Source organism: Piliocolobus tephrosceles, chromosome 4 (assembly GCF_002776525.5).
Source record: "Piliocolobus tephrosceles isolate RC106 chromosome 4, ASM277652v3, whole genome shotgun sequence".
NCBI classification, from domain to species: domain Eukaryota; kingdom Metazoa; phylum Chordata; class Mammalia; order Primates; family Cercopithecidae; genus Piliocolobus; species Piliocolobus tephrosceles.
In genome coordinates this window covers 31,408,607-31,422,485 of record NC_045437.1, presented here as the reverse complement: position 1 = coordinate 31,422,485, position 13,879 = coordinate 31,408,607, and the positions used below count along the sequence as shown (strand labels likewise).

The 13,879-nt window shown below is 44.6% G+C and overlaps 1 protein-coding gene across 1 annotated transcript in view; it reads right to left on the bottom strand.

Moving 5' to 3' along the window:
• PDZD2 (PDZ domain containing 2) overlaps positions 1–13,879 on the bottom strand; it is a 324,103-nt gene that overhangs the window by 63,691 nt on the left and 246,533 nt on the right. The window contains exons 6-8 of the mRNA XM_023216553.1: positions 13,526–13,637; positions 5,353–5,498; positions 1,011–1,130 (exon numbers count right to left, since the gene is read on the bottom strand). Of these exons, the coding sequence (XP_023072321.1) occupies positions 1,011–1,130; positions 5,353–5,498; positions 13,526–13,637 (378 nt within the window). The remainder of the gene's footprint in view (positions 1–1,010; positions 1,131–5,352; positions 5,499–13,525; positions 13,638–13,879) is intronic.

Genomic DNA, 13,879 nt, shown 5'->3' with positions numbered 1-13,879 from the left:
TAACTGATGGCATCTTTCCCATTGTAGTATTTAACTGAAGGCATCTGTCCCATTGTAGTATTTAACTGAAGTGCCCTCCCCAACCAGGCCTGGAGTTAAACTAAGCAACTAGCTGCAAACTCAAGTTTGTGTTCTCTTCCTTATTTCCCTCCTCAGATCCATTTACGTTGCACTAGCCATGCATTACATTAAGGGAAAAAGTTTTAGGCAGAAACATACCAAATTGCCAATATTTGACAATCTCTGACCTCCACAAATGGCAATGTCATATGGATCTACTAAATAGCTCATAAGAGTCATTTCCCACTATAGGCAGGTGCCACATTTGTTTTCTTTTGTCTTTCCATTTTGTATAGTATCAAAATGAATATTTTGATTTTTGTGTAATGTCAAGTTATTCATATCATTTTCTTTATGATAATGGCAACGTCATTAAATTCATTCAAAAGGATAACCAAGGGTATTCCCTGAAGCTGCAGGCTCTGCTTTTCTTTCACTGGAGATAAAAGTTGAGGGTCATTCATTGTACCCTTGGTTCTGGCCCTAGCAGCCAAGTGCTGGTGACTCCTCACATCGTAGGAGTGAAGAGGGCATGGTCATCTCACACTGAGACCTACAGCACAGAATGCCAGGGAATCCACTTGAATCCATACAGAGGCCACTTTATCTGCCCTTCTTTACGCCTGTTACTTTTCATTTCATGTAAAGACAAATAAAATAAAAAGTAACCATTTAAAGAATATGTGTGACTGGGTGCAGTGGTTCACGCCTATAATCTCAGTGCTTTGGGAAGCCAAGGTGGGAGCACTGCTTGAGCCCAAGAGTTTAAGGCTGCAGTGAGCCGTGATTGCACCACTGCACTCCAGCCTGGGCAATAGAGCAAGAACCTGTTTCTAAAAACAAAAACACACACACACACACACACACACACACACACACACACACACACACACACAAATGTGTGCTAACATTCACCCAGAAGGCAGAACAGTCTGCAGAAAAGAGCTCACCTTGCCTTTTTCTTTGTACAACCCAATGATTGAGATGACGGATGGCCGAATGAGCCTCCAAGGAGATTCCACCTGAGTCGTGCTTAAGGAGCGGGTAGACTTCTTCACAATGTGGTATTCCTAAAAGTCAGCACACGGCAAGGTCAGATATTACTCTCATTTGTTCTATTGTGGTATCTGGCAGAAAGATACACTCAGACTTTGAAAATCTTAGATGTCTTCACTACCAGACATTTCTCTCTGGTTCAGTGACTTAAAAAAAGGTTCCTATAAATACTATCGCTGGTGCTGGGCACCATTGCTCACGCCTGTAATCCCAGCACTTTGGGAGGCCAAGGCAGGCGGGTCACCTGAGGTCAGGAGTTTGAGACCAGCCTAGCCAACATGGTGAAAGCCCGTCTCTAATAAAAATACAAATATTAGCTGGGTGTGGTGTTGGGTGCCTGTAGTGCCAGCTACTCGGGAGGCTGAGGCAGGAGAATCGCTTGAACCTGGAAGGTGGAGGTTGCAGTGAGTGGAGACTGTGCCACTACACTCCAGCCTGGGTGACAGAGTGAGACTCCGTCTCAAAAAAACCATCGGAGAAATAGCTCCTACTACAATAGACTGCCATGGCTTCTTCCCCCACATAAAGAACTGCTTGGGGACCTCAAGCACCTTGTGTTGCTCTTTCCTCGACCACATTCCATAGATTCTACATCTGGAATGGAGTCAGGAACCAGAAACAAGAGGCCTCAGTGATACAGGATGACCACCTGTGGTCGGGCTTTCCCTTGGTAGTCACCCCTGTCTCCATCCCAAGTTCACAATCATGGTTAGAAAGTATCTTGCCATTTTAAGCTTAATTCACTCGATCAAAAACTCAGCACGCCCTTGTTTCTTATAAAATCCAAACCACAAACCCAGACAACTGTTATTCCACATAAAACATCCCGCTGAGAGACGGCAGCAGCTTCAGTTCTCATCTCTCACATTTGGAAAATAAAGTATTTTCCCATAATGAGCCACACTTTCCCTTCCTGGCACACAGCAGCTCCAATCTCACCCTTTTTTGTGTCCATCACCCATAATATACACGTGTGTAAGCAGGCTGCGCTCCTTAGAACATAAACAAGAGATCAAGTGACTCTATCACCAAAGCACTTCCGTAATCTTGCTCCTTGCTATTCTTCTTAGAATAATAAACTTCTTCACTGATGCATATTCTACCTAATCACTTCATGTTTAATATGAGAAAAGAGACATCGTGAAACAGTTTTATCCTGGGTCTCTGTGTATACTACATTCAAAACATAAAAATTAGATGTCCCCAATGATAGGTTTGTATTTTTGGCAGCTTAGAACAATTATATTTTTTGCAGTTTTACAAAATATCTGCCAACAATGTTGGCCTCCCAGACTTTCAATCATTAAAAAACATGATGTGGGCTTGGCAAGGTTACTACCCTTTTAATGAAACCATTGCAGAGATGGCCAGACATAGTCTGGGTTTTTCAGTCCTTGAATACAGATATTGATGTGTGAACTCCTAAGAGAACGATTACTCTGGTCACCAATCTTCAGCAGTATCTCTTCACTCCATCTCTCTTTTGGGAACCAGAAGGAACCAAAGGCCTGTAGACTTCACCAGTCTCTCAGAGAGTTTTCAGGATCTCCTTGAACTTTCTAGACCTGTGCTGTCTAATATGGTAGCCACTTGCCACTTGTAGATATCTATATTTAAATTAAAATTAAAAGTACACTCCCCACTAGCCACTTTTCATGTGCTTAGTAGACAAATACAGCTACCATATTGGACAGTACAAATAAAAAACATCTCCATCACTGCTGAAAGTTTTACTGGAAAGGTCTAATCTAGCTAATATTTATTTATTTATTTTATTTATTTATTTTAAAGACAGGGTCTCTCACTCTGTTACCCAGGCTGGAATGCAGTGGCGTGATCACAGCTCACTGCAGCCTTGACCTCCTGGGCTCAAGTCATCTTCCTGCTTCAGCCTCCCAAGTAACTGGGAACACAGGTATGCACCACCATGCCCAGCTAATTAAAAAAAATTTTTTTTTGTAAAGATAAGGTCTTGCCATGTTACCCAGGCTGGTCTCGAACTTGGACTCAGGCAATTCTCCCACCTTGGCCTCCCGAAGTGCTGGGATTACGGGCATGAGCCCAGTTCTAGATAATAGTTTACAGTGGACGGAGACAGACCAAGAAATAAGAAAGATGAATCCTGGGAGAAAAATAAAGGGGCAGAAAATAAAAAGAGGAGACAAGAGAAAGGAGAGTTTTCTTGAAAAGAGAGGGAAAAACTCTCCTTTCAAACTTTCTACCCTGGCCTGGGCTTCCTGATCCCCGGAAGTGTGGTTAGAGATGGATGTTTCTGGGCTACTGACGCCGTCGGGTTTCCTCAGCAGGTCAGTTAAGAAATTACCTCAATGCTTGATCTGTGGTCATGATGGCAGTAAACCTTCCCTCATCTTTCACACAGCCTGACAAGGCCGGGTGCAGTGGTTCACGCCTGTAATCCCAGGACTTTGGGAGGCTGAGGCAGATGGATCCCTTGAGGTCAGGAGTTTGAAACCAGCCTGGCCAACATGGTGAAACCCCGTCTCTACTAAAAATACAAAAATGAGCTGGGCGTGGTGCCGGGTGTCTGTAATCCCAGCTACTTGGGAGGCTGAGGCAGGAGAATCGCTTGATCCTGGGAGGCGGAGGTTGCAGTGAGCCGAGATTGCATCACTGAACTCTAGCCTGGGCAACAGAGTGAGACTCAGTCTCAAAAAATAAAAATAAAATGACTGACGGTTGGGCGATCTTCCAATGTTCTGATCTCCCCTGACTCTGTGGGTCCAACAGGACGATTCTGAGCAGGTTGCAGTCCTGGGCCTGGACATGTTTGACTGGTCTCATGCCAGTTTCTTCTCTGCTTTTACTCAGTGCCCCAATGCCCCTCAAGTTGCCTTTGGGTGAATTCAACCCAAAATGGGCTGATCAGCCACTGTCCCTGAAACATGGGCACTTGTTATACTCCTGGTCAGATAAAGGGCATCGGAGCCAACAGAAACACTTTATCCTGACACATAATTGACCCGATTCAAGCACCTTTTTTTTTTTTTTTTTGAGACGGAGTCTCGCTCTGTCGCCCAGGCTGGAGTGCAGTGGCCGGATCTCAGCTCACTGCAAGCTCCGCCTCCCAGGTTTACGCCATTCTCCTGCCTCAGCCTCCGGGTAGCTGGGACTACAGGCGCCTGCCACCGTGCCCGGCTAGTTTTTTGTATTTTTTTAGTAGAGACGGGGTTTCACCGTGTTAGCCAGGATGGTCTCGATCTCCTGACCTCATGATGCGCCCGTCTCGGCCTCCCAAAGTGCTGGGATTACAGGCTTGAGCCACCGCGCCCGGCCCGATTCAAGCACCTTTAAAGCCTTACAGAGGTTCTGGCATATCACCTTGGGCAAAATACGTAATCCCTTTGAGATTCAGTTGCTCCATCTGTAAAAGGGTCTTAACACACCAAAAGTGCGGGCCTGCCTCAGATGCCCTGACCCAGGTCCTGTAGAACTCTACCCTCTACAGCTTTCCAAGCACGAGTGGATGTCGTTGCTCCCACACCCATCCTGTTATCTCTGCTTCATCACAGGGCTTAGGACAAGCTGCTAATGGTTCCTCTTGAGCCCCTTGGTTAGTGGTGCCAGGGCTCAAAGAATACCCCACAGGTTTCTCAGGTACTGAGCCTGCCTTAGCCTTGGTTAGGAGACCACCTGCCCGGTTTCTACCAGGTTGAGGATGCCGAGATAAAGGAGTGGCCCTCATGCAGAACTCCGATGGGAGCAGGTTCTGGAACATTAACTTGAGCAGCTAGTGCAGCTCCCTCTACAGCCCCCCATGACCTTGGCTGCTTGAGTCATTACTGTGTAACAGGTAGGACTCCAGGTGAGCCATGGATGCATGTGCAGGCACACACACACACCCCCTCTCTCAAACATGTGCCCACACCCACCCACACAGTTGGTGCACTGACACAGGCCGCTCCTATTAATCAAGGAATGCTGGTTCACCACAGACTGTGAGACGCCATCGTCTCCTGGCAATTGGAAGCACCTCTCGGTTCCAAAACACACAATAGGAAGGAGATGAAGATTTTGAGATCCAATAAGGGATTTTCCCCCACTATTTTCAAATATAAGGCCGACTTCTTCGTAGCCTCTCTGGGTAGACCTCACTTTGTCTACTCTCTTTCTATCCCATTTCTCTAGCCCCAGACAATCCTGGCCTGCATGGATGGGCAGTTCTTCTTAACTTGGAAGCCCTTATGGTCTTTGAAAGATCTGCAGCCCTGGTCAGACCTGCGAGGCACTAGAAGAGTCCAGCAGCTGTGGGAGGGAGTGTTTCCGGCCATCTCGGGAGACCTCCAACATCCGGATCCGGGGGTCCCCATTCCGCACCATCAGCTCGTTATATTCTTCAACTGACTCGAGGCGGTGTACACCCCCTGGAGAAAAAAGAGGAGAAAACATGGTTTGATATGGGTCAGAAAGAATCATAAGCACATCCAGAGGCATAGACTCATACTTACACCCCCCTTCATGGTTTTGAGAAGGCCTACCTTCCAATACACTCAAAGCACAGAGCTTGGCCCATCCTAACAGCAACCTTTGCATAAGCTAGTTACGTGCTGAAGCCATTAGTGTCAGGCTACGAAAAAACTGCCAGTTTTTGAAATGACCAGATTGGATGAGGGGCAATGTAAATGTTTGTTCCAAATAAGATGTAACTCTGGTGGATAAGGGAATAGTGAGAAGGCTATTAGTAGATGATTTCCTGATGATGGAGGAATATCATTTTGTGATTGGTATAGTTTCATTGTTGGTGCAGATGCTTTTTTTTCCAAGTATACGCATGATTTTTAAAATAAACTTTTAATTAAAGTATAACAACTTATAGAAATGTGTACAAATCATAAGTGTACAGTTCAATGAAATTTCACATACCCATAACCAAAACCTAGATCAAGCAGCAGAATATTAACTAGGACCTCAAAAGCATCCTCTGCGCTACAAACCATCCTTCACCCAAGGGTAACCATTATACCGGCTTTTAACATTACAGATTACTTTTATCTGTTTTTTAATTTTACGTCAATGAACACACACGATACATACTTTTTGTCTGGCTCCTGTTCGTAGCATTTGTTTATGAGAGTCAGCCACGCTGTTGCATGCCAATAGTTTGTTCATCCCCATTCTGTAGGCTATTCCGTTGTCTAAACACATTGTCTAAACATACCACAATTTACTTATCCATTCTATTGTTGGTGGACATTTGGCTTGTCTCCAGTTTTAGATCCAGAACAAGGGTCAGCAAAGACTTTTGGCAAAATTTTTTTATGTTCACTTTTTTTGGTAAAGAGTTGGCAAGCTTTTTGCCACATTTTAGGCTTTGTGGGCCACAAATGGTCTTTGTTGCATATTATTTTTCTTCTTCTTTTTCTTAACAACCTACTAAAAATGTAGAAAGCATTTCTAGCTCGTGAGCCCTACAAATAGAGCCGTGGACTATAGCTTGCTGACCCTTGATCTAGAATATCTCGTTAATAAATATTCTCTCACACGGCATTAGATGTCACCTAGGAGTGGAGTCTCTGGGCTACACTCTGAGCGTCTGTCCAGCGTCACCCATGCTGTTTCAGCAGCATGGGGAAGCTCTAGAATCTCCACATCGTTGTCACACTGGACAGTGTCAGTCTTTAATTTTGGCCATTCTGGAATATATGATGGTACTCATTTGTGTTTTTTAAATTGCATTTCACTGATGACTAATGAGATCAAGATTCTTTTCATACATTCATTGGCTGTGTTCCTTTTGTAAAGTTGTAAAGTGCCTGAACAAGTCTTTTGCCCATTTTAAAACTGGATGTCTTTTTTATTGATCTATAGATACTTTTATTTATTTATTGGTGTTTTCTTTTTATTTTTTTGAGATGGAGTCTCACTCTGTTGCCCAGGCTAGAATGCAGTGGTGCCATCTGCTCACTGCAACCTCCACCTCCCAGGTTCAAGTGATTCTCCTGCCTCAGTTTCCCGAGTAGCTGGGATTACAGGTGTGCACCACCACACCTGGCTAATTTTTGTATTTTTAGTAGAGATGGGATTTCACCATGTTGGCCAGGCTGGTCTTGAACTCCTAACTTCAGGTGATCTACCTGCCGTGGCCTCCCAAAATGCTGGTGTTGCAGGTGTGAGCCACTGCGCCTGGCCCATTTAAAAAAATTTTTAATGTAACTTGAATAAGGGTCTTTTGTGGGATTTATGGATTGTAAATATCTTCTCCGTGTCTACGCTTTGCCTTTTCACTGTCTCAACATATATGTAGAAAAAACAGCTCATCATTTTAATGTAATACAGTATGTCTTTTTAAAAACTTTATGGTTTGTAATTTTGTGTTCTTTTAAAGATACTTCTATAGTAACAATTTAGGCTGGGCACGGTGGCTCATGCCTGTAATCCCAGCATTTTGAGAGGCCCAGGCGGGCGGATCGCCTGAGCTCAGGAACTCGAGACCACCCCAGGCAACAAAGTGAAACCCTATCTCTACTAAAACAGAAACAATTAGCCAGGTGTGGTGGCGCGCACCTGTAGTCCCAGCTACTCAGGAGGCTGAGGCCAGAGAATTGCTTGAACCCAGGAGGTCGAGGTTGCAGTGAGATGAGATTGCACCAGTGCACTTCAGCCTGGGTTACACAGTGAGAGACTGTCCCAAAAAACAAAAACAAAAACTTCTATAGTAACAATTTTAATGACTTTATGAATGCCTAGTCTATATTATGTTATTTTAAAATACAATAATTTAAGGGACTTTAATCTTAAAGGATGTATCAATTACATATGAATATAGCTATAATCATATTACAATGTTTATATGATATACAATACATATCTGTATGCATGTGTACATGTGTATACATATGTGTTTGTGTATATATACGGATTATTCATATATCAAATTCATCACCTAGACTAGGTAATGTTTCATCTGATTACCTAAAATTTCAATTTACCTAAATACTTCTCTGAAAGTTTTGCACTGAATAAAACAAGATTATTGTTTTAAAAAATACTGATGAGTTATTAAAAGTGATAGAAAGTTGGAAGAAAGCTGATACAGTCATATGACAACGAATGCCATTAAAGGTTTGTTTTTAAAAGTTACATATTTATTTTGTGATACATGTTTCCAAACATATGAAATTGCTTTGCAATCAAGACAAATTTTGTTTTTAAAAAGATCACAAGCCGGACGCAGTGACTCACACCTGTAATACTAGCACTTTGGGAGGCCGAGGTGGGTGGATCACGAGGTCAAGAGATCGAGACCATTCTGGCCAACATGGTGAAACCCTGTCTCTATTAAAAATACAAAAAAAAATAGCTGGGCATGGTGGCGTGTGCCTGTAGTCCCAGCTACTCAGGAGGCTGAGGCATGAGAATCGCTTGAATCCGGAGGGGGAGGTTGCAGTGAGCTGAGATCACGCCATTGCACTCCAGCCTGGGCAACAGAGCAAGACTCCATGTTTTTTGAGATGGAAAGAAAGATCACAAATCTAAGATCTTACCATAGATAAACTGAAAGCACCAAAATTAAAAGGAAACTCTGCTGACAAGAAAGGGATATGACGTAAGGAAAACCCAGGTTAGAACATCAGAAAAATGTTCCATGAAACGAGAGACGATGTTGCTTTAGTTATTTTGCAGCCAATCTGGGCAAAACCTTAGTGGAAAGAGTTGGAACCTCTACAGAAGCTCTTTAATAATTCATGACTTAATACTAACTCAGAACCAGATTAATCTCTCTTGGCATGCCTACTCATCTGAAAAAGATTTATTAGCAGAAAATGCCTTTTGAGCTGACAGGGAGGCTCTTGTCATCAACAGAAGAAAAACCACATGCAGTAGCATCTATAGATAATATGCTGATACGTGGATACCAGAGTGATTCATTTTAAGAAAACATGAAATATCCAAGTTTACAGGACAAATTAAGAGCTCATCACATGAAAAATCTGCATGTAAATATCTTTAGAATGAACGTACTTCACAGCACTGAATCAAAGCCGAATTCCTTAAGCCTCTTTAATGTGTCTCTAAATTACTTTTACAGACTTATCTTCCACTATCCACTCTCAGAGTTTGCTGATCTATCCTGACGGTTGTTGAAGGAGAGATCTGTCCTCTTCTTTCTAAAACTGTGGAGCATATAAATATTACGTGAAGTTTTACCCACTTTCCCTGCACCATCATCATCTCCCACCCAAAAATTCTGCTATGTCCACTTCCCTAATGACTCTGACAACCTCTCTTGGATTGAAGCATTGTGACCGTCAGGTTCTCTTGGCTTTTTCAAGCGGCTGGGGAGGAAAAACAGCTGCCAAAAACTTATTGAATTAATTTTTTTCTCCAATATCTCTAAACATCTCTCATTCATTTTGTCCCAAGTCTAGACCGCTGTCCCCCGCTTCCAGTCTACCAAATTCCCCCAGCATACTGCCCCTCCTCTATCTTGCATCCTTGAGACCCAGACAAACTTACCCACTCCCTGTACCTCTCGTGTGTGCCTCATGGTGCTCATCACTGTGTGTACGTGTGTGCTGCCTTGCACTGGGACTGTAAGTTCTTTAGAAGGCCTTCTGTGTTTTTTTTTTTTTTTTTTTGAGACAGAGTTTTGTTCTTGCTGCCAGGCTGGTGTGCAGTGGCACGCTATCAGCTCACTGAAACCTCTGCTTCCTGGTTTCAAGCGATTCTCCTGCCTCAGCCTCTTGAGTAGCTGGGATTACAGGTGCCTGCTGCCATGCCCAGCTAATATTTGTATTTTTAGTAGAGACGGGGTTTCACCATGTTGGCCAGGCTGGTCTCGAACTCCTGACCTTAGGTGATCCTCCCACCTCAGTCTCCCAAAGTGCTGGGATTACAGGATGAGCCACCACGCCCAGCCTAGAAGGCCTTCCTGTCTGAACCCATTCAAACCCATTCTTCCTCTCTTGAGACGGAAGGAGAACACTAAGAATGAAAATGAAAATGACAACGAACAGCATAATAATGATGAGAGTGGTTAGGTCGTGCGGGTGGCTCACATCTGATATCCCAGCACTTTCGGAGGCCCAAGGCAGGTGGATTACTTGAGGTAAGGAGTTCGAGACCAGCCTGGCCAGCACGGTAAAACCCCGTCTCTACTGAAAATACAAAATTAGCCGGGCCAGGCATGGTGGCATGTGCCTGTAGTCTCAGCTACTCAAGAGGCTGAGGCACGAGAATCACTTGTACCTGGGAGGCAGAGGTTGCGGTGAGCTGAGATCACACCATCACACTCCAGTCTGGGTGACAAGAACAAAATTCCATCTCAAAAAAAAAAAGAAAAGAAAAAGAAAATGACAGTGATAATAATAGTGGCAGCTGCCTCGTGGCGAGGGCTTTTTGCTGCCACACCATGGAGTAGCAGTGCCATATGCATTCTTCCAAAGCAACCTTTCTACAAGGCACAGCACCTAGAATGCACTCATGTTTATTGGCAAAATAAATATATAACATAACCCTCATTTTATGGATAAAGAAACTGAGATTCAAGAAAGTCACCTGACCAAGGTCATGTAACCAGAGGTGGTGGATGTGAGAACTGACCTAGTTCTGCTGGATTCATGCATGTGCTTCCTCCTCCATGCTACGTTTCCTTATTGTGGCCTTGAATGTCTTGGAAGGATACAGGAGGAGAAGGTGGCATCCATTTGTGGCAAACAGTGGCCAGCCCTGGAATAACTTACTCAGCCAAATAGGCCACTTGTTCTGAATTCAGTAGTACGAACAGACTCAGAGCATCACACATCTGGGAGGCCCTCCAGCTCCCCCTCCCCGTATCTGTATCGATAAAGCCCCAGATCGGGGAACAGAATTCTTTTCAAGATTTCCCAGAAGCCAAAGGGCAGGGAAGGAGAATTCTGTCTGGGAGGCAGATCTTTTTCCCGGCATTGACTGAGTGACCTTTGGGATCCTCTGAACTTCGCCGGTCTCATCCATAAAATGAGGAATGTGACCTCGCTGGTTTCAGAGGCCCCTGTATTTCCTCAGAGCTCTGGGCACCTCCCTGGGAACCCATTTATAAGGTCCTGAACAACTCTGCCAAGACGGCCAACAGGAAGGCCTCCTCTGTGCCCTGGTGACTCCCTCGCCCCAAACACAAAGGCCTTAAATGACTTTCTCTTTATTCTTCCTCAAGGCTGGAAGGGGCTGGTCACCGGCTCCCTTCAGACTCTTCTCCTTATCAGCCTGTGGCCATCACCACTCCTTTCGGTCCCCAATCCATGCTGTAATACTCGTTCAAGTGTAACACCGTCTAATTATTCTGAGTCATGAGCACAAAATAACTCATTCTGTCAATCAGATTCTTTTTTTTTTTTTTTTTTTTAAAAAAAAAGATGGATTCTGGCTCTGTTGCCCAGGCTGGAGAGCAGTGGCGCAATCTTGGTTCACTGCAACCTCTGCCTCCCGGGTTCAAGTGATTCCCCTGCCTCAGGCTCCTGAGTAGCTGGGATTACAGGCCCATGCCACCACCATGCCCAGCTAATATTTTTTATTTTTTAGTTTTTTATTTTTTTTGTATTTTTACTAGAGATGGGGTTTTGCCATGTTGACCAGGCTGGTCTCGGGCTCCCGATCTCAGGTGATCCACCTGCCTCGGCCTCCCAAAGTGCTGGGATTACAGGCGTGAGCCGCTGTGCCCGGCCAGATGTTTTTTTAAAAAGATGTATTTCACTGTCTTATACCTGCCATCTTCTCTGAGAATAAACTTGGAGTCGTGCGGGCATGCCCTCTCCACCAATCTGGGTGGTCGGAAGAGGACGCAAATGTTTCTTGAACATTAACATACTACACATTGTGCTAAATGCTTTAATGTACATTTCTTAAAGATCGGCTCAGCCTTTCAAAGTCAGGGTGTTCTCCTCTTTTTTCAGGTGAGGGAATGGAAGTTCATGGAGATTAAATCATTAGTCTACGGTCACAAGGTAACCCAGCAGCTGAGGGCTAAACCTAGTTCTGCCAGGCTTCAAAACTCTTGCTTTTCCTGCTATCCCAGATGACCACTGTAGGGGGAGCCAAGGCCAACTTTCCCACTAAGCCAGCACAGTGCTGAGGGCCCACGCCACCTTCCGGGATCCACAGAAGTGTTTCCTTTTAAATACCTTTTTAAATAAGCAGAAAAAAATAAACACAATAGTAATGAATAGACACTAATGAATCCAGCTGTATCTTTTGTTTGTTTTAGTTTTTTGTTTTTTTGAGAAGGAGTCTTGCTCTGTCACCAGGCTGGAATACACTGGTGTGATCTGGCCTCACCGAACCTCCACCTCCTAGGTTCAAGTGATTCCCCTGCCTCAGCCTCCCAAGTAGCTGGGAATAGAGGCGCATGCCACCATGCCCGGCTAATTTTTTTATTATTATTGTTTTTCATTTTAGTAGAGATGGGGTTTCACCATGTTGGCCAGGATGGTCTTGATCTCCTGACCTCGTGATCTGCCCGTTTCGGCCTCCCAAAATGGGATTATAGGTGTGAGCCACTGAGCCCAGCCTCCAGCTGTATCTTTTTGCCAACACAGCCATACAATAAAATTTTTACTTTTTTTTTTTAACAGAGGAAAAGACCCATCATGTGCCTTAAAAAAATGCCTTTCGCTGGGCGTGGTGGCTCACGCCTGTAATCCCAGCACTTTGGGAAGCCAAGGCGGGCAGATCACGAGCTCAGGAGTTCAAGACCAGCCTGGCCAACATGGTGAAACCTTGTCTCCACTAAAAATACAAAAAAATTAGCCGGGCATAGTGGCGGGCGCTTTTAATCCCAGCTACTCAGGGGGCTGAGGCAGGAGAATTGCTTGAACCTAGGAGGCGAAGGTTGCAGTGAGCCGAGATCGTGCCACTGCACTCTGGCCTGGGTGACAGAGCAAGACTGCATCTCAGAAAAAAAAAAAAAAAAAACCTTTCATAATGATACACGAAAGTTCTAAGGTGCCTCCTGCACAGAGCTACTGCTTTCAATGCTGACTTTCTCTCTCTGGGCCCAGGCCAGCTGCCGTAAGGAAATGCCCAGGAGATACAGAGTCGATTTGCTCTAAAAGCTGCAACTCCATCCTATCTTTTTCCTGCTTAGTTGAAATGCAGATTTGATATTAACGCCACACTGAAAAGGATCATCTGAAATCTGATCGAAGTAAATGAACCAAACGTAAGACAGTTATGTTTCAGGACACAGAGACACACAGAAATGTTGCCATGCACTTTGTTATGACTTAAAAAAAAAAATGTTCACATAGGCAAGAGGCTGAATGCAGTTATGCCTGGGGTATGTACCATCTAAGGAACAAATGATTTTGAAGTTTTAAAGAAGACAAGAGCTGATACCAGCAATGGCTTCATCTCCCCGCTCCTGAGGCTGAAAGCTCATCTTAGGCAGGCTGCATCAGATAGAGCCCCCACCTACCTGAAAGGCGACTCTTGAGCTTGATTTTATTGCTGCCCTGTTTGGGACTTTCCAGGTTCCCCTTGGATTCCTCAGCACCGCACACATCTTGGGGTTCATCTGTTCCAGGCATCTGAAATGCAAAAAGCACAGAGCTGATGGGAGAGCCCAGCCCTGCGATGACTTATGCTGTCCCCCTCCACAATGTTATCTCAAGGCTCAAGGAGCAGGAATACATGTGTTATGTGAGAAGAAGGATCACAGGATCAAAGCACCACCCTTCAGATAAGCTGCATTCACAATGCCTTGCATTGGCCAATTCCTCCTAAGCACGCGTCTCACCGCCCAGCATGGAACCAGGGCCCCCAGTCCTCC